Raw genomic sequence first — 23,876 nt, 5'->3', positions numbered from 1 at the left:
CCGCGCCTGCGCAGAGCCGGCGCCTGCGCGGACACCGCGTTGGGACAGATCCCCGCGCCTGCGCAGAGCCGAAGCGCGTCCGCTGGCCAGCAGGGGCGGGCTCAGCTTCGGCAGTCCATCGTCCGATCCCGCTCATTGGCTGAGAAGTGGAGCGTGGACAGGGCCCGCCGCTGATTGGGCGGCACGCGAGCAGATGGGGCGACGCGGACCAATCGCGGGGCTGGCTGCGGCGCGGGTCGGAAAGGCCTGCTGCCGGGAGCTGGGGTCGCGCTGTTTTTCGGCCATGGCCTCGGAGAAGCGGCTCGAGGTGGTGACTTGCACCGCGCCGGTCAACATCGCGGTCATCAAGTACTGTGAGTGGCGGGCCTCGGGGCCCGGGATGTGGGGGCCCTGCGGACGGGGAAACTGAGGCTCGGAGGGGCCGGTTTGGGCGGTGGACCGGGTCCTCCGCCCGCGGCAGGTGGACTGGGCCCTCGTCTGGATGAGATTGTGTGTCCGCGTGCAGGTATGAGGACCCGCCGCGCCCTCCACCCGGCAGGGCAGTGCGATCGCGGAGCTGGGCACCACCTGCAGCCGGGACACCTGGGGGCACTGTCCTTACGGGACGTCCGTCCCCGCGGGGGCTTGGCTCCCATGGTCACGCCCACTCTGCCACCTCGACCTGCTCTCCGTGTCTGTCTTGTTCTGGTCTCAGGAATGCTCTTGGGATTCGCTCTCCTTGCTCACTAGTTTCTGGAGAGTCGCCCGGGTGAATCTTGGAGTCAGTTCTTCTGTCCTGTTCCGTTCCCAGCGTAGAGGGGCCACAGTTTGCTTGGCCATATGCCCTTTCAAGGCAGCTGGGCTGTTTCCAGTTTGGGTCAATTATGAATAAAGCTGCCGTAAACTTTTCTGTACAGGTTTTTGTGTGAACGTAAGTTTTCATTTTTCTGGATAAATGGCCCGGAGTACAGTTGCTGGGCCATAGGGTGGTTGCATGTTTGGTTTTTTAAAGAAACAAACTTTTCCTGCGTGGCTGTACCATTTTTCATCCCTACCAACAACATGTAATGTAGGTGTGATGCAGCTTTTCCGCATGCGGTGTTGTCACCAGCTGTTATTTTAGCCTTTCTAATGGGTGTGTGGTGACATCTCACTGTGGCTTTAGTTTGTGTCCTCCTGCCGCTCAGTGATGTTGAACAGGTCTCCCAGTGCTCATTTGCTTGCCCTCTGAGAGTCTTATGTGAAATGTCTCTTTAGGACTTTCGTCCACATTCTAACTGGATTGGCTGCTGCTTACCGTTGAGTGGTGAAAGGTCGCTTTATAATTTAGATACTAATTCTTGCTGGATGTGTGCTTTGCAGGTATTTTCTCCCACCGTGTAGCTTCTCTCTCCATCCTCCCAACAGGGTCTTTCAAAGGGCCCAGTGGGTCATCTTCTCCATCCTTGGTACCAAGTCAGAGACGTCTTTCCTAGTCCTATGTCCTGAAGACTGTTTATGTTTTTTCCCAGAAGTTTTAGGGTTTTACGTTTTAAGTCTAAGTCTGTGATTCATTCTGAGTGACTTTTTTGTCCAAGGTCTGAGATGTGGGGCTCAGCTCTGCTCAGTGGTGGATGTCCAGTGACCCAGCAGTCTTTTCGGAAGAGGCTGTGCCTCCTCCTTTGAGGAGCTGCCAGAAACCAGTTGGGTGTGTTTATGGGGGATCCTTCTGGACTTTCCTGTATTACCTAACAGGATTCGTCTTTCTTGTGTCCCGTAACTGTCTGCCACCCCAAAGACCCTGCACAAAAGTGCAGCACCTCTGCCTAACAATGGATTTGAAATTTTGGACTTTCTGGAAGGTTTCCTGTGTTTGCTGTGATATGACAGGAATGGAAGTGCTCAGCGGAAGTGGGGGGAATGCTGTCTCTAGGGGGTACGAACAGGGAGATTTGAAGAGTTTTCAGTAACTGGGGCGCCTTCTGTTTGGGAGGAAAAGGCAAGGGCCTTATAATCAGAGCACTCAGCACGGCTATTTGTTGAGTGGGTGAAAGAAGCAGTGAAGCAAGGGGTCCAGCACTGCTCTCGGGAGCTAAGTGAAGTGGGGGAGCAATCCAGGAGGGCTTCCTGAAGGTGGGGGCACAGCAGGAAGAGGACTTAGATTGTACAGTGAGAGAGCTGGGTCCAGGCAGCTGGGGAGCTGTGGGGTGGCAGTGGGGGTGGGGAGGGGTGGGGCGTTGGTGGGCGGGAGCAACAGTGCGCCAGTCTGCTGGGCTGGGACACTGACTGGCTTTGCCGTGGGCCATGTGTTCCAGGGGGAAAGCGAGACGAGGAGCTGATCCTGCCCATCAACTCCTCTCTGAGCGTCACGTTGCACCAGGATCAGGTGAGCCTGGGCTGGCGATACACACCGAAAAAATATTTACAAAACCTTTGTTTACAGATGGTGGCGGTAAATCCCCAGCCAACGAATGCTGCTCGTCCCATCACCCGCTGTGAGGAGTGCTCAGCGCACAGGCATGCACATGCCTGGCCCCCTCCTAGGAGGTCCCTGCCCTGCATTCTCTGCCAGGAGATGGGAGTATGGGCCGTGCCTTGGGTAGTAGACGCCCGTGGGGTGTTCCCACTGCCTGAGCCCGGCCCGCCTTGGCCTTCACCTCCAGCAAAGCCCCTGCCCTGAGTGGGCGCCCAGGAGGGACCAGGGCCAGAAAGGCCCCTGCAGAGAGGGGTGCTTGGCCGATGCCCGCCACCCAGGAGGCCCTGCACTTTCTTTCCCAGTTAAAAACCACCACAACGGCCGCCATCAGCAGGGACTTCACAGAGGACCGGATTTGGCTAAATGGCCGGGAAGAGGACGTGGGGCAGCCGCGCCTCCAGGCCTGCCTGAGGGAGAGTGAGTGGGGGCCCCGGGGATGCTGGGGTCAGGCCAGGCCCGCTCCTTCCCCTGTGCCCCTTCCTCGTGCTGGGCGGGTCCGAGTGCACAGAAGGCGCTGCCGCCGCCACCCCCCACCCCACCCCCCGTACCTCCCCCACGCCCCGGGGGCTGCGGACGCCCGTCAGCACAGCTGGGTCTGGGCCTGGGGCCTGGGGTCTCCCGAGAAGGAGGTCTGCATGCGGAGCTCGGACAGAGGCCGGTCCCCACCGTGCTTACCCATGGCGCTGTCTTCTGTCCCTGCAGTCCGTCGCCTGGCCCGCAAGCGGAGGAGCGACGGCCACGAGGACCCGCTGCCCCTCAGCCTCAGCTACAAGGTGCACGTGGCCTCGGTGAACAACTTCCCCACGGCCGCGGGCCTGGCCTCCTCAGCGGCAGGCTACGCCTGCCTAGGTGGGTGCCCGGGATGGGTCCCAGTGCTGTGCCCCAGGCATAGGGCCGTGGCCTTGGCTGTGTCATATGTCTGAATGCTGAGCTCTGTGTATAGGACCCTGTGCGTGACAGAACGCCCCTCAAACTGGCTTAAACTAAGTGGGGATGATTTCTTGGCTTACGTAGCAGAATCCCAAGGGCTGTGGCCAGCTCCAGGCTCTCAGACGGCCTACTGGGAACCCATCTCTTCCTCTGAATCTCTGCTCTGCCCTCCTCTCTGTTGGCTCACTCTCCAGCAGGGACCCCCACCCCCAAGCTGGGGGCAAAGGCACTTACCACAGAGGTGGGCAGCTGAGTCACGTCCTCCATGTAGTCTAAGACCAGTGAGCCAGGCTGCATCGGGGGCAGACGGCCTGCCTCGTGGACCCCCAGGTCCGCATCCTGGCATCAGACCCTTGACCAGTTCTGGCCCTGTGCCCAGCGCTGCCAGCAGCCCCAGGCGTGCATGCACACTTTTTGCCCTCTGTGCTTGGGCCCTGCCTCAATCGACACCCCTCAGAGCTTTTCAGAGAAGCTTTCTCTGGCCCCTCGGCACACAGGCCTCCCAGTCCCCAGGGGCCTTCCCCTCCCGCCAGAGCCCCCTGCGGAGGCTGAGTGCGTGAGCACGTGGGTGCTGGATGCCAGCCGTGGAGCTGGGGGCCGAGCCTCCTTCCCCCAGGTGCCCCCCTCCCGTGGCACTGAGCACAGGCCGGCGCCCCTCCAGCCTGTCTGAGCCTCCCCGCCTCCATCACTGCCTGCAGCCTACGCCCTGGCCCGGGTCTATGGCGTGGAGAGCGACCTGTCGGAAGTGGCCCGCAGGGGCTCGGGCAGCGCCTGCCGCAGCCTGTACGGCGGCTTCGTGGAGTGGCAGATGGGGGAGCGGGCCGACGGGAAGGACAGCATCGCCCGTCAGGTGGCCCCCGAGTCACACTGGCCGGAACTCCGTGTCCTCATCCTCGTGGTGAGCTGGAGGGCCAAGGTGGGGGCGGGAGGGCCTCCGCAGCTCCCGAGGCCGTGGGCGTGGCGCACACCTCCCTCCCTCGCCACAGGTGAGCACCGAGAAGAAGCCGACGGGCAGCACGGCGGGCATGCAGACCAGCGTGGAGACCAGCGCCCTGCTCAGGGTGAGGCCGCGGCCGGCTGGGCGGGTGGCTCCCGGGGCGCTTGGAAGCCGGGCCCCGTGGCTCTGCTCGGCTCACGGAGCGGCCGCCTGCCTTGCAGTTCCGGGCCGAGGCGCTGGTGCCGGCACGCATGGCCGAGATGACCCGCTGCGTCAGGAAGCGCGACTTCCAGGCCTTTGGCCAGTTGACCATGAAGGACAGCAACCAGTTCCACGCCACCTGCATGGACACCTTCCCGCCCATCTCCTACCTCAACGACACGTCCCGGCGCATCATTCACCTGGTGCACTGCTTCAACGCGCACCACAGGCAGACCAAGGCAGGTGCGGGGCTGGGGCGCCCCGGGCCGTGAGCCGGTCGTGCCAGGGCCTCACGGAGCCCCCTTCTCTGGGGGCTGCATCTCCCTCTCGCTCTTGTTTTGGTTGCGCGGCCCCCCACCCTCGTCTCGAGCGGGTGGCCAGCAGGCACTGGGAGCTGGTCTGAGCCGGTCTGACCTCGTGGTTCCAGGTGGCATACACGTTTGACGCAGGCGCCAACGCTGTGATCTTCACCCTGGACGACACTGTGGCCGAGTTTGTGGCTGCCGTGAGGCATAGCTTCCCCCCCGAGTTGAACGGAGACAAGTGAGTTGTGGGCCCCCTCCCGGGAGGCCACGGCAGGTAGGGACCCGTGGGACCGCAGGCGGTGTGTCCCACGTGTGCCTCTGTGTGACCGCGGATGCTACTCCGCTTGGTCCAGCCCCGGGGGCACGCACGTGCCGCCCGCATCTCCTGTGACGGCAGGGCGTCTGGATTTCTTCCTCGCCGCTGTTTAAGGGACCCAGTTCTCAGTGTGGGGACGCCTGCCCGCTAGGGGCGCGGGAAGTGTGGGTGGGGCCCTTTGATCTGTCACCCAGAGGTGTCGGTGCCACTTCTGGTGGGAAGAGCCGGGTGTTACCTTCCACACCACGTGGGACCGGCCCCGCGACCGAGGACTCATCGCCCTGGTCACCCTGGGGGTGGTTTGTAGGTTTAACACCAACCCGAGTGTCAGCTGAGGCCTTTTCTTCTTAAGCTGTGTCCCCCAATGGGCACAGCAGCAGCCGTGGGCCAGGGTGAGAGGCGGCACCAAAGCCTCGTGGAGCTTTCCCGAAACCCTCCCCTCAGCGACGGCGCCAGGCCCTCGGCCTTCCCGCTCGGCATCTGTGTGCCTGGTCAGTGCTCGTAACGTCAAGCCACCATTTAACCACTCTGCGGTGTACAGCGCGGGGCATTAAGAACACGCTGGGCACCCTCGTCCGTCAGCCCCAGAGGCCCCGACTCCGTCGGTAGTCACGACCCCCCAGCCCCCGGCCGCCGCTTCGTGTTCCGTCCTGGATCTGCCTGTTCTGCACATGCCCCACCCCTGCACTCCCCATCCAGTCCTGCCTTGCCTCCTAGGTTTCTGAAGGGGCTGCCCGTGGAGACTGTCCCGCTCTCGGATGAGCTTAAGGCTGCGCTGGGTACGGATCCCACCCCCGGCGGCATCAAATACATCATTGCCACTCAGGTGAGTCCTGGCCGCGCACCGCACGTGCCCTGCGGGCTCAGCCCCAGGCTGAGAGGAGGGGAGGGTGGGTCTGGAATGTGGGGACCCCCAGAACAGATCAGGGTCCCTACTCGAGTGGCAGGGCCGGGATTTCCACCACATCCATCCAATTCCCAGACCTGTGACCTATGCACCCAGGCCTTGGCCTCTACTGTCCACCCCAGGACTTGCGGTCCACCCCAGGTCTGCCCGGAGGGACCGAGGCTGTGCTGGAGGATTGGGCCCTGGGCCTGGCGTCACCAAGAGGGTGTTATCTGACCGGCACTTCCTGGAAGGAAGTCACTCCCTGTCACCTGCCCTGACGTTGATTCCTCAACCCCCTAGGTGGGACCCGGGCCTCAAGTCCTGGATGACCCTGGCGCTCACCTCCTGGGTCCCGATGGTCTGCCGAAGGCAGCCGCCTGACCGCCTCCTCGACGGAGCCCTGGCCGCCGCTGGGAGAAGAGGCCGCTTTGCTGGGACTGGGAACCGGCTGTGGCGGCCGCCCGGCCGTGCTTGTTGGGATTTGTGGGTGGCCGCCTGGCTCCGGGCCGGGCAGTGTGCTGTGGCCGAGTTGGACAGTGGGATGACGCCTGCAGGTGCCCAGGCGGTCAGGAGCGGGGCCGCCAGGTGCCTCACCTTTCCCCGACCTGCGCCCAGCACCTTGCTGAGATGGGAGCCTGGTTCCGGATCCAAGCACTGGGGGACCGAGCCGGTCAGTGGGGAGCTGCCGGTGCATCGACAATAAAGGGCTCTGGCCCTGAACTCGGGGGTCACTCCCACTGCCCCCAACAGCAGCTTGACCACTGGAAATGACGGCGTGTCAGGGGTCCCCCCTTGGAGCTGGAGCACGGGCCACCGCACAGGGTGCGACCTCAGGACACCCCCGTGAAGTGCTCCGCCTGACCCTGAGCCCAGGCCCCCGAGTGGGTACAGGGTGTCTTCACAGAAAGACCAGTGTTGTGTCTGTGGGGACCGGGGAGCAGCGCCAAGGCCACAGTAAAGGCAGTTCCACAAGCATGCTTTCTCCTGGTCTAGGCAGAGCTCACCGAGGGGGCTGGGAGGGCACGGCGGGAGATGGGGCTGGGGGCTCGACTTCTGCCCCTAGCTTGCCCTCTGTTGCCCAGCCACATATGGGGTGCTCAGCTGACCCTGCCCCATGGCCATGGCCACCACCGTGGTGGACGTGGTCACTCAGGCTGACAGGTTGGGGACGCGGTTTGGGCCTGGCTCTAAGCTCCGTCCAGGAAGGGAGGTGGGAAGCGGCTTTGCGGGCAGGAGCCCCTACTCAGCCCGAAGCTGTGGGTCTGCGACCAGAGCCCTCGCTCCAAGTGAGCGTCTCCATTCCTCTGAGCTGAGCGACCTCCCCTTTCGCATCCTCCCCATTGTCCTAACCAGCTGGGGGGAGGAGGGGGAGAGCATCTGAGCACTCTGACCTTGACCCTGAGGGGGGTCAGAGGAGGGAGGTGAGAGGACTGCCCAGCACCCCTGCAGTCTGGGTTTTCCCAGAAGCCTCCCACACTCTCAGCACCACCCCTCCCAAATTAGCCTCTGAGCAAAGGGTTGCCTGCAGACGCCACACCTGTCCACACCTGCGCTAGCCCAGGGCCAGATGAGGCCGAGGCTGGGCCTGCGCTGACCTCCGGGGCGGGATCCGCACGAGGCTCAGGGGTCCTGGCTTGAAGCCCCGCCCCCACTCGAGTCCACCGCGGCCGCGCTGGCTGGGTCTGCACGGGGGAAGGCCTGGGCCGGCTGGGTAGGGCCCCTTCCTGAGCTCCAGGTCCCAGGCTCTCGTGGCAGGGGTGGGGGACGAGGCTCCTGGGAGCACCGGGACCCCACCCGCCGCCAGGCCTGCCTGCCACCTGGGGAACCGGGGCTGGGGCGGGGCCAGCGGCGGGGCGGGGCCGGGCGGCGCCGGAACTCGGGGGACTCGGGGGACTCGGGGCGGGAGGCAGGCGGAGCTCTGGGGACGCGGGATCCGAAGTGCCTTAGCCGTGTCCGAGCCGGGTCGCCACCATGGGGCAGATTGAGTGGGCCATGTGGGCCAATGAGCAGGCGCTGGCGTCCGGCCTGAGTGAGTGGGGGGCTGCTGCACTGGGGGCGGGGCTGCAGAGGGCGGCTGCGCCTGGGGTGAGGGGTGCCGCGGCAGTCCAGGCTGGAGCCCCGGCTGGGGAAGTGCGGGCCTGGAGGCCTCAGGCTATGGCCGAGGAAAGGGGGAGGGGGCAGGCTGGAGAGGGGCGGGCGAGGGTCCTGAGGAGCCAGAGACCCTGGGCTGCAGGCCAGGAAGTGGGAACTGAGGCCTGGGGGTGGGGGCCCCGAGACTGCAGACTCCAGCGGCAAGGAGTCTGGGGGCCTGTGTTGGGAGCAGGCAGCAGCCTCCTAGCGGAGCCTTGGAGCTGGGGAGGGGGATCCGGGGCCCTCCTGCCCCTGCAGACCCGTGCACACCCATACCCCATCCTCTGTCCCTTCACTCTTCCACCCCCCCACCCCGTCACAAGAGGAAGTTACAGTCGGGGGAAGAAGCGTTAGCCCCCGGTGGTTTCCGGAGAGTCACTGCCCAGCAGGGTTGGGAAAACCTGGCCTGACCCACCCCTGCCTGGACTGGCCCCTCCTGCCCTGGGGGTCCTGGGGTGTGGAGGTGGGCTCCTCCTGCCTCCTGGCCTTGGACTTGGCCCATGGGGGGGCGACCGCTCTGTCTCTGGGGCCCAGGCCTGAGTCTGCTCAGAAGGCCATTGCACAAGGCGGCTGGAAACAGCCATGTGACCTCCTCCCACCCAGCTCCCCGCGGCTGCTTCTGGGGAGGGACGGCGCCGTCACCCCGCCGCCCTGCGCTCATGGGGCGGAAGCTCGTGCTGTACAGACACAGGAACCTCTCAGGAGGCGGCGAGGCCTGAAGCAAGAAGAAGCCGCTCACGGCTCTGCCCCTCCCAGGAAGGCCCCACACCTAGTCTGAGTGGGCGGGTGGGAGGACTGGGTGATACGGTGATGAGGAGGGTCTCAGCCCACCCCCGCTTACCTGGGACCCACCCCGAGGCCCCCACGCCCATCCTGGGGACTGGAGGAGCCGGCAGAGCTGGGTGCGGAGGGGAGCATTGTAAGGTCGCGTTTTGGGAGGTGGGCAGCTTTGGGGCACTGGCCCCAAGATTTGTGCCCAGGCAGACAGGCCCCCTTCTGGCGTCTCAGTGGCTGAGAACTCAGTGGGTCAGTACCTGGCACTCCTCGCTTCTGCCCAGAGCCGTCCTCTCCCCCCACCATCCCCCCCTGCAATGACTACGGCTCAGCTTCCTCCACCATCAAAAGGGGCGGTTTGTCAGAAGGTCCCCCTTCTGGCTCCAAATTCCTCCTTTTGCTGACTTTTCCTCCTGATTCAGTACTAACTACAGCCCTCCGGGCTGACCAGGCCAGGCCCGACGAGCGTCACAGCCCGTGGGCCCTTTTTATTGTAGAAAGTCCCATCTAATCAGACCATGTCCCCTCCGATTCCGACTGCTCCACCCCTGGCCCTCTAGTCCTCTGGGGCCCACCCACGCTGGCCTTTGCGGAAGCGGCTTCAGAAAAGTCTTTCCAGAGCGCACAGCCTGACATAGCCAGCACCTCTGCCCACGTTCACCTTCCTCACCACTAGCTGAAGTTTCCATCCCCATCGTGAGACCACAGCCCCATGGGAGCTGAGGCTCTTGCTAGTGATGGAGGCCCAGGCCAAGGAAGTTACACCCCCAGGTCGAGCGGACATGGTGCTGCCTGAATGCAGGGGAGATGTCCCTTCCCTCCTGCAGCTCAGGGAGGCGCTGAGAGCACAGCGAGCGTGAACATGAACGGAGCTGAGCCTGACACCTGCGGATGACGATGAGGGTTCAGGGGCCGAAGGGAGGGGCGCCAGGAGTCAGGGCTTTTACCCGGTGAGATTCTGAGGCCAGAGCCAGGAAGAAACAGACCAAAAGATCATCCCCCGCAAGGAACTGTGCCATCTGCCACTGGAGCCTGGACGAAGAAAGTCTCAAACAAGACAAAACCGCTGGAAACTCAGGCCTGTACTGCGCATGGGGCGGGGGGCGGGGGCTGCCACAGCGCCCACTGACCAGGAAGTTCAGGTCACCGGAAAGAACTACTGAAGGATGTGCTACAGCGAGAGCAAAGCTGGATCCAGAGAGAAGGACGGCAACGCCAGCGTGAAGACACTGACTGTAAATAATTAATAATCGTGGGTAGTTTGGGGTGAGACTGAAGTTAAACCTTCTAAAGTCCACATGTGGTTCAGGAAGAGGAATTTTAAAATTAAAGTTTGATCAAGTCAGCAGAAGGCAGGAGAAGCAACCAGAGAAGCTACTTCAAGAGAAAACACCAATAAGAGAGCAGAGTAAGTTACCTGCGATCACAGTCGATAAAAGGTGTTAAATTCACTATGAGATTGCTTAAACTATAAAGAATTTAGCTCTATCAGCTTATTCATTATAGCCCAAGCCCAGAAGCAACTGACACGTCCCAAAGACAGGAAAATGCATAAATACATCGTGGTGGATTCACACAGTAGGAAACTACACAACAAGACAAAGGGTGAGCTGGAGCTCCACGCAAACCACCGCAAGAAGGGCCTGGACAAACCTTCGGTTCAGCAAAAAAGGGCCCTCGGGGAACTTTCTGGGGTGGCGGGAATCTTGATTCGGGTGGAGATCACGTAGGGGGTCACACATGTAAAAAGTCTGTGCACTTTATGTAATCATTATACCTCAATAAATGACTGGAAATCCTGGGGACGGTTGGTGGTGACGGTGCCAAAACAATGTGAATGTGCTTCATGCCACTGAGCTGTTCACTGATTTTACCGCAATAGAAAAGAAGAAAATTACTGGGGAGGAAAGACAGAGATACGCTCGCTCGCGGCAGGCGCACACAGGGCTGCAGGTAAAGGGCTGGAGAGACCAAGTCCACTCAGAACTGCATGAGACAAAACACACGAATGGGGTCGTCCAGGACACCCCCAGCTGGGAGAGAACGTCCACGCAGCCGGTACAGAGTCAGCAACCAACAGTGCAGTCTTTAAATGCATCGAGCAAACACTCAGCGTGTTGAGGGTCAGGGGCCTGGGGAGTGTGTCCAGGCTGGAGCCCAGGCCTTTCCTCTCCCACACATCCCTCAGCAGCTCTTCAGGCCCCTCCCTGGCTCGAATGCTGCTTCCCAGGGGAAGGCGTCCCGACCCCCATGCCTACGGCCATTCCCCATCACCGGCCAGGGGCTGCACCCACCTGGGTCCGCTTCCTGGGCTAACACGGTGGCGGACAGAGGGCAGCTCTGTGGTGCACTGGTGGCCCCTCAGGGGGAGGGGGAGTACAGGGGGGCGGCCGGAGCCCCTGCAGGCATGGGGTGGGGCACCTGCTAACCTGCTTCTCCTCTGTCCACAGTCCTCATCACCGGCGGCATTGTGGCCACGGCCGGCCAGTTTGCCCAGTGGTACCTGGGCGCATACTCCATGTATCCTCCCGCTGCACACCCCAGGTCAGGGCGGGGGGGTAGAGATGCCACTGCCCCTGGAAGGCAGGAGGGGCTCATAGCAGGGAGGTGACAGACCCACCGGGCCGGGCCCTGGCGGGGTGGGAGGTGTCAGTGCCCCTGAGGGTGGCACTGAGGCCTCGGGAATGCTCGGGATCCCCTCCACACCCCCGTCTATCAGCCACCCTCCCTAGCCGGCCGGGCCTATCCACGAGTGGACCGGGTCCCCCCTTCCCCCCGCCAGCCCAGCTGTTACAGGCTCTCTGGAGGCCGAGACAGGCATGGGGGGAGGGAGGGCACAGGACAGCAAAGGAGGCAGCAAAGTGGCCAGAGCTATGGGAATCCAGTCCAGCTGTTTCCCAGCTGCGTGACCTCAGGCAGCGGCCGCACCTCTCTCTTTTCTCATCAGCAAAGGGGGCTCACTGCGGCCCCTCAGGCTGAGCTGGGCTCTTCCTTAACCGCAGCTTCAGAGCGGCAGGTGTGTTGATCTGCCTGCTAGAGTACCCGCGGGGTAAGAGGAGCAAGGGCTCCACCATGGAGAGGTGGTGAGTCTCCCTGCCCTGCCCTGGCGGCCTCCCCAGGAGCCGTAACCACGCGGGAGCCTGGTCCTGTCCCCAGCGCCAGCCCACTGGGTGTCTGCCCAGCCGCTGAGCCCCTGGGCCCCTGGGAGGAAGAGCCGGGCGCTCTGGGCCGGGGTGGGCAGTGGGGTGTGCTGAGCTGGACGCAGTCTGTCTCCCCTCCCTCCCTCCGCCTAGCGGACAGAAGTACCTGACCAGAGCGGTGAAGGTGTTCGGGCCCCTCACCAGCAATTACTACATCCGGGCCTTCCTGCACCTTGGGTGAGTCTCTGCCCACTTGGGATCACCAGCACCGCCGGCAGAGGACTGCTGGGGTCAAGTTAGGCCCCTCCTGGGCTCTGCCAGAGGTTCCCTAAACCTGTATCCGTCATTACTTACAGGGTAATGATTCACCCCAACCTGGTAGCTTAAGTCAGGAATAATCAGTGTTCTGGGGTTGACTGGGCTCAGCTGGGCGGTTCTGCTCAGCCGTCCCACAATGAGTCTGGTGGTCACTGCCGGGGAGACCGCCACGCGCAGCGCCCCTGCAGCTGCTGGGGCCTCCTCCCTGGGTGGCGGCTGGGGGCCCAGCGCCCTGCCCCTATGTCTGCCCGGTTTGCCCTGTGCAAACCAAGCAGCGAACAGCTCCGGGGCCGAAGTTAGAAGCCCAGCCTGGGCAGCAGTGGGCATCCCCTCCGCTCAAGGTCCTGGGGGCTTTGTCCTGAGATCCTGTGGTCTCTGACCAAGGCCTGGGGCTGCAGACCCCCCTTCTGACTGTCTTCCGTCCTCCACCCCCTCCCCAGGCTGTCGGTACCTGCCGGCTTCCTGCTTGCCACCATCCTGGGCACAGCCTGCTTGGCCATAGCAAGCAGCATCTACCTGCTGGTGAGTAGCGTCCTCCGTGGTCAGCCCTGCCGGTCCTTGACAGCCTTGGCCCCGTGGCTGGCCCTGCAGGCCGAGCCCGTGTCCTTGCTCACGTCGTGGGGACAGTTCCAATGTAGCCTCCATTCTGGCCCATCTAACGTGCTGGCCGTTCCCCTACGTTCTCTGTAACCTGCGCTGCAGCCCTGCGCGGTGGGAGGTGGGGCCCCCACTTCACAGACAAGCGGCGGAAGCTCAGAGAGGGGACGTGGCTGGCCCAGGTCACACGGCCGGCAGGCCTGGCCTGGATTGGGGTCCGCTGCTCAAAGGTTTCTCATCCAGTTCGGGATGCTGTCAGGAGCTCGTGAGCGGGGCAGATGCCACGTGCAAAACCCTTGGGGCTGGGTTTGCCTGGAGTCCAGGTTACGCAAAGGGCCCCTTGTCAGTGAGGCTGCACGAGGCCACCTTTACAGCAGGGCAGGGGGCGGTAGGGTTGGGGCGGGGGCCCCACCAGGCTTAGGCTGCCGGACGCTCGCTGTCCTCCTGCACGTGGTGCCCCTGACCCGCCGAGCCGCGGTTCCAGCCCCACCACGGCCACCAGCTTCAGTCAGGCCGACAGGGCCTGATGATTTTGACTTGATTGCTCCACTGATTACGAGCTGGCCGCCGCCTCATTCGCTTCAGCTGTCTCAGTGCTTCTACGCTGCCTGTTCAGACCTTTTGCCCATTTTCCTATGGGGGTTTTGTCTTTTTCTTGTTAGTTTGCAGGAGTGTCATGTGTATTTTAATTGTGAATCCTTTGTAAGTTTTAGCCACTGTGGATACCTCCTCCTTCTCTATTAAGGATCTAACTTTGTCCATGAATTCTTCACTGAGCAGAAGTCTGTCTAATATATTTATTTGCTTTATAGTTTGTGCTTTTTAAAAATGGCTTTCCCTGCCCGTACGCCATATTTTCCTCCATTCTTTTCCTTTAACTTTCTAGTTTTACCTTCTGGGATAGAGTGTTCTAGTTTTTTTTTTTTTTTTCTCTTAATTAATTTATTTTTTGGCTGCGTCGGGTCTTCGTTGCTGCACACGGGCTTTCTGTAGTTGCAGAGAGCGGGGGCTACTCTTCGTTGTGGTGTGCGGGCTTCTCATTGTGGTGGCTTCTCTTGTTGCACGGGCTCTAGGCGTGCGGGCTTCAGTAGTTGTGTCTCACGAGCTCTAGAGCACAGGCTCAGTAGTTGTGGTGCACGGGCCTAGTTGCTCCGCGGCATGTGGGATCTTCCCGGACCAGGGCTCGAACCCGTGTCCCCTGCACTGGCAGGCGGATTCTTAACCACTGCGCCACCAGGGAAGCCCCAGTGTTCTAGTTTTTAACTTAGGAGGTGTGATTCTAGAAATTCACTTTATTCTTATGCTTCATAAAGTATATGCTGTCACATATTTTTTGTATCAACTAATGTATTAGGGGATACAAAATGAAAGATACACGTTCTTAGGTCCACTTGGCCTCTGGCCCTGGAGTCTGCATTTCAGCAAATTCCCTGGGCTGTGCACTCTTCCTCCTCAACACACCTGGGCCACTGGCCTCCCTGGCCACCCTCCTGGGCCTCTCCCCACCCCCCTCACCCAGAGCTGCCGGCCTCAGTTCAGCATCATGGCCACTCAGGCCTGGGCTTCTGTCCTGCTCCTGGCCCTTAGTCTCTGGGAAGAAGGCTGGTCTTGGGCTGTGCACCTGGAAGCTGCCTCCAGGGGATCTTTCAGGAGCCCCGGGGTTCAGCACCCCTCGCCCTTGTGGGGCCCCTTGTGTTGTGGTGAAATAGCTGGGTTCCGACTGTGTGGCCTCAGGCCCATCAAATAACCTCTCTGAGCTCCAGTCCCCTCAGGTCTCACTGAATTCGGTTGTGTCCTGGCTTCTGGCGGGGGTGGGGGAGCGCAGGGGCGGGGAGGCCGTATGGCGGGGCGGGGGCGGCCTGGGAGGACCCCAGCCCAGCCCCTCCATGTCCTGCAGGCGGCTATCCACGGGGAGCAGTGGACCCCCATCGAGACCAAGCCCAAGGAGCGGCCGCAGGTGGGGGGCACCATCAAGCAGCCACCCAGCAATCCCCCGCCCCGGCCCCCAGCCGAGGCCCGCAAGAAGCCGAGTGAGGAGGAGGTGGCAGGGGTCCCTGTGGGTGGCCCCCAGGAAAACCCCATGCCGGTGACTGATGAGGTCGTGTGACCAGGGCCTCGAGCCACTCCCGTCCCACCAAAGCTTCGAGGGCTTCTCCTGCAGACGGGAGGGGGTGGGCAGCCCCCAGCCCAGGGCACCCCTTTTCTGCAGACTCCTTCGGGTTCACCGGCAACAGGGCTGTCATCTTCCTCACTGGCACTGGGATCTCGGTGCATCGCCTGTTCCATGAAACACGTATCTGGAATTCCAACTGTTTGTGTTTCTACTCTGGAAAAGAACGTCTCAGGTCTGGGGGGAGGGTGTGTGTGTGTCCCCCCAGCTCCCTGACCTGCTAGGACTCACCTGCTGCAGCACCCCTTGGACCACCCTGGGGCCAGTGTGCCGTGGGCAAGGTGCCCACTTGGGACTTCCGCTCCAGCCAGGTCGCCAAAATTGTTACCAAACCAAACTCGGGTCTGCTCACCCATGCACAGCAAAGCCAGTCTGCTGACATGCGGTGTGGGGAAGGCAGGTGCAGGGTCTATTGCAGGCACCAAGCAAGGAGTCCAGGCAGCTCGTGCTCAAAAGACCCCCAACTCCCTGGTGGCTTTCAGGGAAAGCTTTTTAAAGACAGAGGGAGGGAGGGAGGGAGGGAGGGAGGGTGGGGGAGTAATCAGTGGGTGAGTGAACCCAAAGTGGGTTCAGTTAACACATACACACCCTCACACCATACATGCCCCCCTCGCACACACCGCACACACACCACAGTAGCCATGGCGGGGCCAGGAGCCCCTGTGGCCCCGAAGCTTTGCCTGGCTTCAGCTCACACCCCAGCCTGGGAAGCCCCTTCCTTCCCCGGCACCCACTCCCCCGAAGTCTGGAAAAGCCCTTAAATCGCTCGCCTCCTGCTCTCACACTTTCAGAGCTGGGGGTCTCTAGGGACCTCTGGCCTGGAGGGCACACTGCCTGTCAGCCAACACTCTTCGTCTTCAGCATAAATCCAGTCAGCCCACCGTTCCTCCGCCCCCACTCCCAGGCCACTCCCAGCACTGCCCTGTCCCGCCCGGTGCCCGGCTCGGAGCCCACAGGCTCCCATAGCCCAGGACGGACACTGTCTCCGGCCCCCGCCCGCACCTGCTGTGGCCCTTGTCACCCCGCCCACTGGGCTCCAGCCACACTGCCCCCCCGGGCACAGGCAGGCCACCTTCTCAGCCTCTGCACAGGCCATCCCCTCTGCCTGGAGCACTGGGCCCCGGATGGCCACTCAGGTGGTGCCCAGGTGGCCACCACTGCAGCCCCTCTCCCTTCCCTTATCCCTTCACCACCAACCGGCCCAGGTGGGGCCGTGGTGGTCGGTCACCCACGGGGCAGGTGGGGAGCTATCCATTTTGTTCACAGCTCTGATCCCGGTCCTGGGCACAGGGCAGAAACTCAGTAAGTGCTGATTGAAGACTCCTTCCAAGCTCAAGATAAAGGTTACCTCCTCCGGGTAGCCTTCTGAGACCCCTCCCCTCTTCCTGGGCCTTACACACAGTAGGTGTCAGTCAGCAGGTGAAAGTGGCAGGGGGGTGCAGACAACTGCCCTGCAGCCCCACAGCCCTTAGAGCTGACGTGCGTCACAGGCGTGGGGACTGAGGCTCCAAAGCGGGCATCGTAGCTGATCCAGAACTGCTGAGGCCACGCACTCCTGGGCCCCTGAACTCATTGCCCCAAAACGTGCTCTGAGCCAGGACCTTCTGTCGTGATAGGTCAGGTGGTTCTCAGGTGGCTGGCTGGGTGCCTGAGCTGGGAGGTGCCCGTTAGCTTGGCTGCCCCTCGTCTGGCAGGTCACCCGTGGTGGACAGAAGCCCAAGGGGGTTTCCAGAGCTGCCTGGGCCTCTGCTGGGGTTGGGGGAGCATGACTCAGCCAGGCTACAGAGACATGTCCCCCTGAGCGGACCCCCGGGAAGTCACCCCTGGATACCTGTCCATGGGGTAGGGAGGTAGTCCCCAGGGGCCACACCCACGTCTGTGGGGAGAGGGCTGGGCTTTGGGAATGAGTCCCATCGCCAGACCCGGGAGCTACTGCATGGCCAGCGGGGCACACCTGGGCTCCACTCTGTTAAAACATAACCCCGCCCTGGGTGCACCTGGGTCCATGCATAGACCTTCCTAGAAGGACACACCACGATCTGGGCCAGTGGCTGCCCCTGGGGGACCAGCTGGGTGTTAACGACCAGGCAGGGTAGAGGGTGAGAGAGTGGCTTCACCCACTGCCCTCTGTGCCAGCCAGTGCTGTGCTCTGAGATACTGTTTAGCAGTGAGACAACGCGTATTCACGTGTAAAATAAATAGCTGTTTTAGAAACACAGGGGTGCTTGTTCCTCCCAGGGGGCTGGGGTGAGGGGAGCCCAGGGGGCCAGGAAGTGGAGGTGGCCATCGGAACACCTTTTCCCTTTTCTGTAGGTGTTTTAGCAAGTTCCAGAAGAGTGAGAATGTTCCTTCTAGCCCAGCTGTTTTTGTCAAAGGATAAACTGCCTCTCGAGCTGGGGGCTGCCCAGCACAGGGTCATCCCCCAGGCACCGGGGACTGGGCCCTTCCCAGGCCAGGTCTCAAAGCAGAGACCTGGAGCCTCGGTACCTGCCCAGGGCCCCAGGGGGGCACATAAATACCCGATAAATACACATAAATAGGAGGGGCGTCCCTGGAGGCCAGTCCAGGAGCCGAGCCAGTGATCACCGGGCCGACCTGGGCAGGACACAGGTGCAGCCCACGGGCACTCGGATGAACTCGGTGTGGAAGGTGAAGGCCCCGGGCGTGGGCACCCCCGCCGCATCCCGGGAGCAGGGCCGACGGCGCAGCACCAGGAGGCTCTGGACCAGCGGCACCGAGTTGAGCGCAGCTGTCTCGCGGCCCGTCTTGGCGCTGATGCAGCCCCTGCACAGGCACTCAGCGAAGGCCAGCTTCTGGGGGTAGCGGCTCTCGTCCGTGTCCACGCTGCGGGGCAGGCGGGCTGTCAGAGAGCCCGGGCGGGCGCCCCCTTCCCTGCCCGCAGCCCCACGGCTGCCCCACGCGCTCAGGGCGGCTCCGGGCCGCAGGGCAGGAGGTGTGGGGCGCTGGGAGGGCTTGGCACGCAGCTGGTGCCCAGGAAGTGAGACTGTGCGTGTGCCCCACGGCCCTCCCAGAGCCCAGAAGCCCCCCTCTCTCCCTGCCAGTCCCAGCCCCACCCCTGCAAGAACTCAAATGGGGGCCCCCCAAATTTTCCCAGGGGGACCCTGGTGTCTGAGGTCTGGGCTGAGGTCTGAGACACTGGGCGAGGATCAGCTCACGGGGGAGCCTTGACCTCCCAGTGGTGGGGCGGGCCGGCCGGAGGTCAGCAGGTGAGAGCGCTGAGGCTCGGGGGGCCCAGGGGCCCGTGCCCAGGGAGGCCCGCTCTCACCGGTATCTCCAGGGCGAGATGGAGCGCTGGTGGACGTCAGCTTCCAGCACCTCCTCGGGCTGCAGCACGGGGCACTGGTTCCCGGCCGGCGATCCCGCGTGCCGGCCCCTGCGGCCCGCCGCCTCCAGGCTGGACGCCAGCGCCACCGGCAACGCCTGCTCCCACTTGGCCGCTCGAGCCAGCAGGTGGGGAGGGGTGTGGCCCAGGGGCAGCTCCGCCGCCGAGTAGCAGCGCGGGGTCCCGGCTGTGTGGGTGCGGGCCCCCGGCCGGAGTGGGGGGCTGTGGAGAGCCAGGCTGGTGGGCGGCCAGAGCAGGAGCAGGAGGACACGGAGGGACTGGTGGACCAGGCGGCGGGGGGTCAGCGGCGCCCCGGGGAGGGGCCCCGCCCTGCCCGCCGCTGGCTCTGCTCCCTGTGGAAAGCGGGCGGGGGGACGTAGCCTCCCTCTACAGGTCGGGAAACGGAGGCCCGGGGGTGTCTGGGCTCCTGGCTCCCTTTTGCCCCCAGATTTGGGCGGCTTCCTGGACCCTGCCGCCACGTCGTCAGCCTGGGTGTCGGGCGGCAGGCCGGGCGGCACCGTCCAGGCTGGAGGGCGGGGAGAGGAGCGGCTCACCATCGCAGCGGGGGCTGGGTTCCGGGCTCGGCGGCGGCGCACCTGGCGGTCCCGGCGTACCTGTGGCTGCCCTGGCTGCAGCCGGCTTGCGGCGCCCTTTATACCCCGGGCCACGCCTGGGGAAAATCCGGCACCCTCCCACCTCGGGAAGGGCCTGGCCATGCTTCCTCCTCCCCTCCCTGCAACTGTCCCCTCCCCTCCAGGACAGGGTGGACCCACTCGCCCTCCTCTCCCCCACCTCCAGGGACCCTACCCCAGGCCAAGCACTTGCAGATGGGGCTCAGAACGGTCTTTCCTGTGTGCCAGGAACTCTCGAACCTTCTCCAAGTGCCAAGTCCTAACCCCTTGTACGTTTTTGCTGTCTGGACCTGGTGACCTGAGGCGAGAGCGTGCTCATTTTGCGCCACTGCCCAGTCCTCCCCCAGGGTTGATTCTCCCGTCCCCTCCTCCTGCCACGTGGGGAGGTTCCAGAAGGGACCGGGCGGCTGGGGGCCAGTGAGCCTCTTCAGGATTCTCTGCTGGGCTTCTGTGGTTTCAGTCAACAAAAGTGCAAGTCTGAGGTGGAGGGGGTGACAATGCCCTGGAACCTTTAAAGGGCAGGGCGCCCTAAGAAGCTTTCTAAGGAGGCCCCCGGAGCCCACCTGCGCCAGCTCCGTGCTGCTGGTAAGGGTGCTGGGGGTGCCTTCATTACCCTACAAGGGAGACGGTTTAGGGCCAGATCCTGCCAAGTTTTGAACGCTGAGGTTTGGATGCCATGCTGGCGAGGGCCTCTCGAATCAGTATAAAATGTCCCGCTGAGGAGGGCCTGGGCGTGCAGGATGGAGTCAACCTGCCCTCTGGGTTTCCTCACCTGCTGGCAGGAGCCAGAATGTCCACCACCAAGGAGCCCGTCTGACACTGGAGGCGCAGACTCGGTGGACAGGAGGACCCCTGAGAGGGGCATGGAGAAGGCAGTGGGATGCCGGGGCCCTCCCGGCCTCGGTCTGGAGGAAATGTTCCCACAGCGGGCATCGCGTCACGGCTGTTCTCCCAGCTTCTTTCTGACCGATGGATGGACAGACACATTGGGGCCCCAGGGCTGCTCCTGCCTACCACACCCCTGCCCGTGGTCATCCACCCTCTGCTTGCACACCTCCTGCGGCAGGGAGCTCACCACCTGTATTCATCTCCTAGGGCGGCCATAACAAAGTGCCCCAAAATGGGGGGCTTAAAACAACAGAAGTTTATTCTCTCACAGTCTGGAGGCCAGAAGCCCCAAGTCAAAGTGTCAGCAGGGCTGGTTCCTTCTGGGGTCTCTGAGAGGGAATCCTTGCTGCCTCTCCCAGCCTCTGGCGGCTCCTGGCAATCCTTGGGGCCCCGGGCTGTAAACGCACCAGTGCAGCCTCTGCCTCACTCCCACATGGCCTCTCCCCATGTGTGTCTCTCGTCTCTGTACCTTCTACAGACATTCACCTACCCAGGGTGATCTCATCAAGAGCCTGACCTTAAGCACAGCTGCAGAGACCCTTCTCCCAGATAAAGGCACATTCTTCCCAGGCACTGGGGCTAGGCCCTCAACATAGGCTAGGCCCTCAACATAGTTTTGGGGGACACAATTGAGCCCCTTCCACCTTCCACCAGGACAGATGCTCAGGTCCAGAGAAAGACCCTTCTTAGGCTGAGATGAGGCCCGCCTTATTGCAGGGCACCCAGGGCCTCAGAAATCCCAGTCCCTCCTGCCTCGGCCCCAAAGGTAGTGTGATCCCCTCCAGGGCAGGGACACCATGCAGTGGACCTGCCCTGTCCCCAGGCGTGGAGCTGCCCTCGCAGAGTGAGGGGAGGGGGCACCCATGCCTGGCACTGGCCCCTGGGGGGGGAATCCAAGGGGAAGTGTCCTTGCCTTCGTGGGGCTGGGGTCCCCCGCAAAGGATCTTCAGAAGTGAAAGGCTCAGGGGTCCCTACGCCAAGGGGCTGAGCTTCAGCATTTTCTATGTCTTTGGGTGGGCAAGTCAGGGACAAACCCCGGGGCCGGGCCTCGCGCCTCCTTCCTCACTACAAGCCCGAGCTGTTTTGCGTGCATTGGTGGCCCGCCTGGCGTCAGAGTCCCAGGCACCCACGGAAGGACAGGGCGGAGCCCAGCAGTGCCTCATTCCTGCGGGCAGCTGAGGCAAGCACACCGGTACAGGGTTAGGCAATACTGGAAAGGCAGCTGCAGGAGGAAGGCTGGAGGGCGTCCTGGAGGAGGCGCCCTGGATGGCTCCGCCCCTCAAACCACAACCACCATATCTCTGCCCCCAGACCACACCCATTCGACCAAGTTCCCAAGTCCCCCTGTCTGGAGAGATGCAGAAAGGGGATGGAGGGGCACAGAGACGGGGTGGTGGTGGATGGAGGTAGGGGAGGAGGGATGGATGGAGACAGGCACAGAGATCTAGGGAGACTCAGACAAATGCAGAGACCACAGATGGAAGGCGGGGCAGAGAGAAAAGGACAGAGCCAGGGCAGGCAGGCAGAAACACAGGAACCACAGGGACACTCACCAGGGCCAGTCCCTCAGTGCCTCTGGGGTGGCCCTGCCTGTGGCTCGGAGCCCTTGCAGCCTTGGCTGGACAGGAGCAGCCCAAGTGGGCCTGGGCTGGGGACGTGGCCTGCAGGAGGGGTTTGCTCCAGGCCCTGCCAGCTCCAGGCTCGAAGTTCTCCCCCATCCTAGAGGGAAGCCCAGTGACAGGCCGCAGTCCCATCTGAAGTGGGGGTGGCAATACCCTCTCCCCCTTCCCTCCTGTGGCGTGGCCTTTTCGACCATGGGGCCCCAGGCAGTCCTGCCCACAGTCAACCTAGGACACAGCCCAGTTTTCTCGTGCTCCCCAAACTTTGCACTGTCGGGAATGACCCCTTCGCCTCACGCTTGTCCACGGCCCCTCAAGGGTGGCTGCCCGAGGCAGGGGTCCCTGCCAGCTGACCCAGGGCCTGAGCCCCCTCCCGCCCAGCTCCTCCTCCCGGTGGGGGCTGACTGCCGTCCTCAGGGGCTGACAGGCCCGCAGGGGCTGAGGCCGTCACGGGGGGCCTGGCTGAGCCGTCACGGGGGGAGCTGGACGGTTGGCAGAGAGCGAGAGGAGGGTGGAGGCCCAGGCCTTGAGGGAACTGGGGGCACAGGGCTGGCGCTGCGGGGAGGGGACTGGCAGCGGCTGTAAGTCACCAGCAGGCGTACGAAACCCACAGGAACTTAATTTTCACTGAACTGAGTTGCCCCACTAGTTCAATGTATTCACTCATGACATTGGAGATGACACTTCACATTTGAGTTAGGAAAGTTATAAAGTGAAAAAATGAAATCTTTCTTTTTTTTTCACCCGTTCAAGTGCGAGAGGAGGAGAGACGGGCACAGTAGAAGCTGGAGGGTGCCTTGGCCTGGGGAGGGCGGCCCGAGGGGTGTGGCTCCCCTTCCCTCAAGACGAGGAGGGTTAGTATGAGAAAACTCAGAAGGGCCGAGGCTGGGCTTTCTGCCTCTGCTTTACACTCGGGGAAAGCACACCAGAGTTTCCCCCTGAGGAGGCCAGCTCCAGGGCAGCACTGGCGCAGCAGACAGGGGAAGGCATGAGGGGCCAGGGCAGGCCTGGCCTGAGCTGGGAGAGGAAGGGTGAGGTGCAGCTGGGTCACAGTTCCAGGAACAGGGAGCAATGCGTGCAGAGGCCTGGGGTGGGAAGGAGGAATGCAAACAGGGGAGGGGCTCTGTCGGGGTCTGCAGCTGTGGAGGAGGAGGGCTGGAGGGAGGGGCAGGGGTCAGTAGGCAGAAAAGAAGCTTGAGGAACTGGGAATCACTCCCACCTTTGCATATTAACCGCCTGGCAGGGCCTCAGCCCTCACGTCCCCTGGGGGGCAAAGATGCTGAGAACCCATTATACCACAGAGCCTCCCTTTTCCCACATGCCTGGCCTGTTCTTTCCACTAGACCTGGGGGAGAGTTGGCTCGGGGTGTGACTCTCACCCCTCCCAGGACACACCCCTGCCCCCAGATGGCAAATGGCAAGCTGCTAGTTTAAACCCAGCTCCGGTCCGGGGAACCCAGGGCTGTAGATCCAACCCAGGCGTGGGAAGCCAGGTCAGCCCAGCCCTTTGGCACAGGAGCTGGCTGGTCAGCCGGGCCAGGGGGGCAGCGTGCTGACACCTGCGTGGGGGACTCGCTCACCTGCGGGCTCCTGGCTTCAGAGGCCATCACTGCTCGGCTGGCTCGTGGGGCCCAGCGGCTGGGGTGCAGAACGCAGGGACAGGCTGTCACCCAAGGTGTCGTGGATTCCGGCTCTGTGTCCTTGAAGGCCGCCCTTCGGAGAATGGGAGTTCCCTCTGCACCCGGCTTTGACCCGAGGGCAAATCAGATAAGTCTTGAGAAATTGCCCAGACACAGTATTGAGGCTGGTGATGCAAGAAGCATCCCGTGTGCTGTGCTGTGGGGCGGGCGTGGACTGCACTGCAAACAGTCCATGCAGGAGGCCCCGCGGCGTGGCACTGGCTCCTGGCCGGCTCTCCTGTCCCACAGGTCAGTGGCTATGCAGCCTCGGGACAGAGCAGCCGGTAACTGAGGTAACTGAACATAGCCTCCTGACGGCCCACAACAGGGCTCTGGGAGGCATGTCGCCTGCAAGGACTCACGGAACTTGGTTTAAAGTAAGTCACCCGAGAGCAGAGGTGCCGATGGGGGGACTGGGCGGGGGCACTCCCAGGCCCCAGCACCACTCTGCAAGTTCAATCCACAAGAAAGGGCCCCCCCCTCCAGTGGTCTTGGTCCTGCCGGGAGGAGGGCAGGGGATCAGGAGGGCACTGCGGGCAGTGACTCTCAGACTCGACGACAGCCTCTCCCAGCC

The 23,876-nt window shown here is 62.8% G+C and overlaps 3 protein-coding genes across 7 annotated transcripts; 2 read left to right on the top strand and 1 right to left on the bottom strand.

The window, feature by feature from the left end:
- Positions 1 to 215: 215 nt before the first annotated feature.
- MVD (mevalonate diphosphate decarboxylase) lies at positions 216 to 6,987 on the top strand. 3 transcript variants are annotated; one of them, XM_022582933.3, is made up of 10 exons: positions 221 to 353; positions 2,274 to 2,344; positions 2,737 to 2,851; positions 3,137 to 3,283; positions 4,063 to 4,262; positions 4,351 to 4,425; positions 4,523 to 4,741; positions 4,930 to 5,045; positions 5,841 to 5,949; positions 6,313 to 6,987. In XM_022582933.3, the coding sequence occupies exons 1-10, from the start codon at positions 284 to 286 to the stop codon at positions 6,391 to 6,393; spliced, it is 1,203 nt and encodes a 400-aa protein (XP_022438641.2). In that variant the 5' UTR covers positions 221 to 283; the 3' UTR covers positions 6,394 to 6,987. The 3 variants fall into 3 exon arrangements, with proteins under 3 accessions (XP_089759546.1, XP_022438641.2, XP_089759547.1); XM_089903420.1 differs by lacking the exons at positions 5,841 to 5,949; positions 6,313 to 6,987 and adding an exon at positions 5,476 to 5,827 and having other exon boundaries at positions 216 to 353; XM_089903421.1 differs by lacking the exons at positions 2,274 to 2,344; positions 5,841 to 5,949; positions 6,313 to 6,987 and adding an exon at positions 5,476 to 5,828 and having other exon boundaries at positions 248 to 353; positions 2,402 to 2,851.
- Positions 6,988 to 7,908: 921 nt separating this feature from the next.
- CYBA (cytochrome b-245 alpha chain) lies at positions 7,909 to 15,280 on the top strand. 2 transcript variants are annotated; one of them, XM_022582937.2, is made up of 6 exons: positions 7,909 to 8,041; positions 11,367 to 11,436; positions 11,925 to 11,999; positions 12,210 to 12,293; positions 12,815 to 12,896; positions 14,869 to 15,280. In XM_022582937.2, exons 1-6 carry the CDS (start codon positions 7,984 to 7,986, stop codon positions 15,076 to 15,078), a joined length of 579 nt encoding a protein of 192 aa, XP_022438645.1. In that variant the 5' UTR covers positions 7,909 to 7,983; the 3' UTR covers positions 15,079 to 15,280. The 2 variants fall into 2 exon arrangements, with proteins under 2 accessions (XP_022438645.1, XP_022438644.1); XM_022582936.2 differs by having other exon boundaries at positions 11,367 to 11,460; positions 11,919 to 11,999.
- IL17C (interleukin 17C) lies at positions 13,886 to 23,387 on the bottom strand. 2 transcript variants are annotated; one of them, XM_089903424.1, is made up of 5 exons: positions 23,204 to 23,387; positions 19,889 to 20,078; positions 19,039 to 19,414; positions 18,428 to 18,762; positions 13,886 to 17,985 (listed from the first exon to the last, which is right to left on the bottom strand). In XM_089903424.1, exons 3-5 carry the CDS (start codon positions 19,198 to 19,200, stop codon positions 17,724 to 17,726), a joined length of 759 nt encoding a protein of 252 aa, XP_089759550.1. In that variant the 5' UTR covers positions 19,201 to 19,414; positions 19,889 to 20,078; positions 23,204 to 23,387; the 3' UTR covers positions 13,886 to 17,723. The 2 variants fall into 2 exon arrangements, with proteins under 2 accessions (XP_089759550.1, XP_030616769.1); XM_030760909.2 differs by having other exon boundaries at positions 18,428 to 19,414; positions 23,204 to 23,380.
- Positions 23,388 to 23,876: the final 489 nt, after the last annotated feature.

Source organism: Delphinapterus leucas, chromosome 20 (genome assembly GCF_059928025.1).
Source record: "Delphinapterus leucas isolate spDelLeu-1000000601 "Yukka" chromosome 20, BTC_Dleu_Yukka2, whole genome shotgun sequence".
Lineage (NCBI taxonomy): Eukaryota > Metazoa > Chordata > Mammalia > Artiodactyla > Monodontidae > Delphinapterus > Delphinapterus leucas.
Note: the sequence above shows the minus strand (reverse complement) of the source record. Positions and strands in the feature narration are given on the sequence as shown.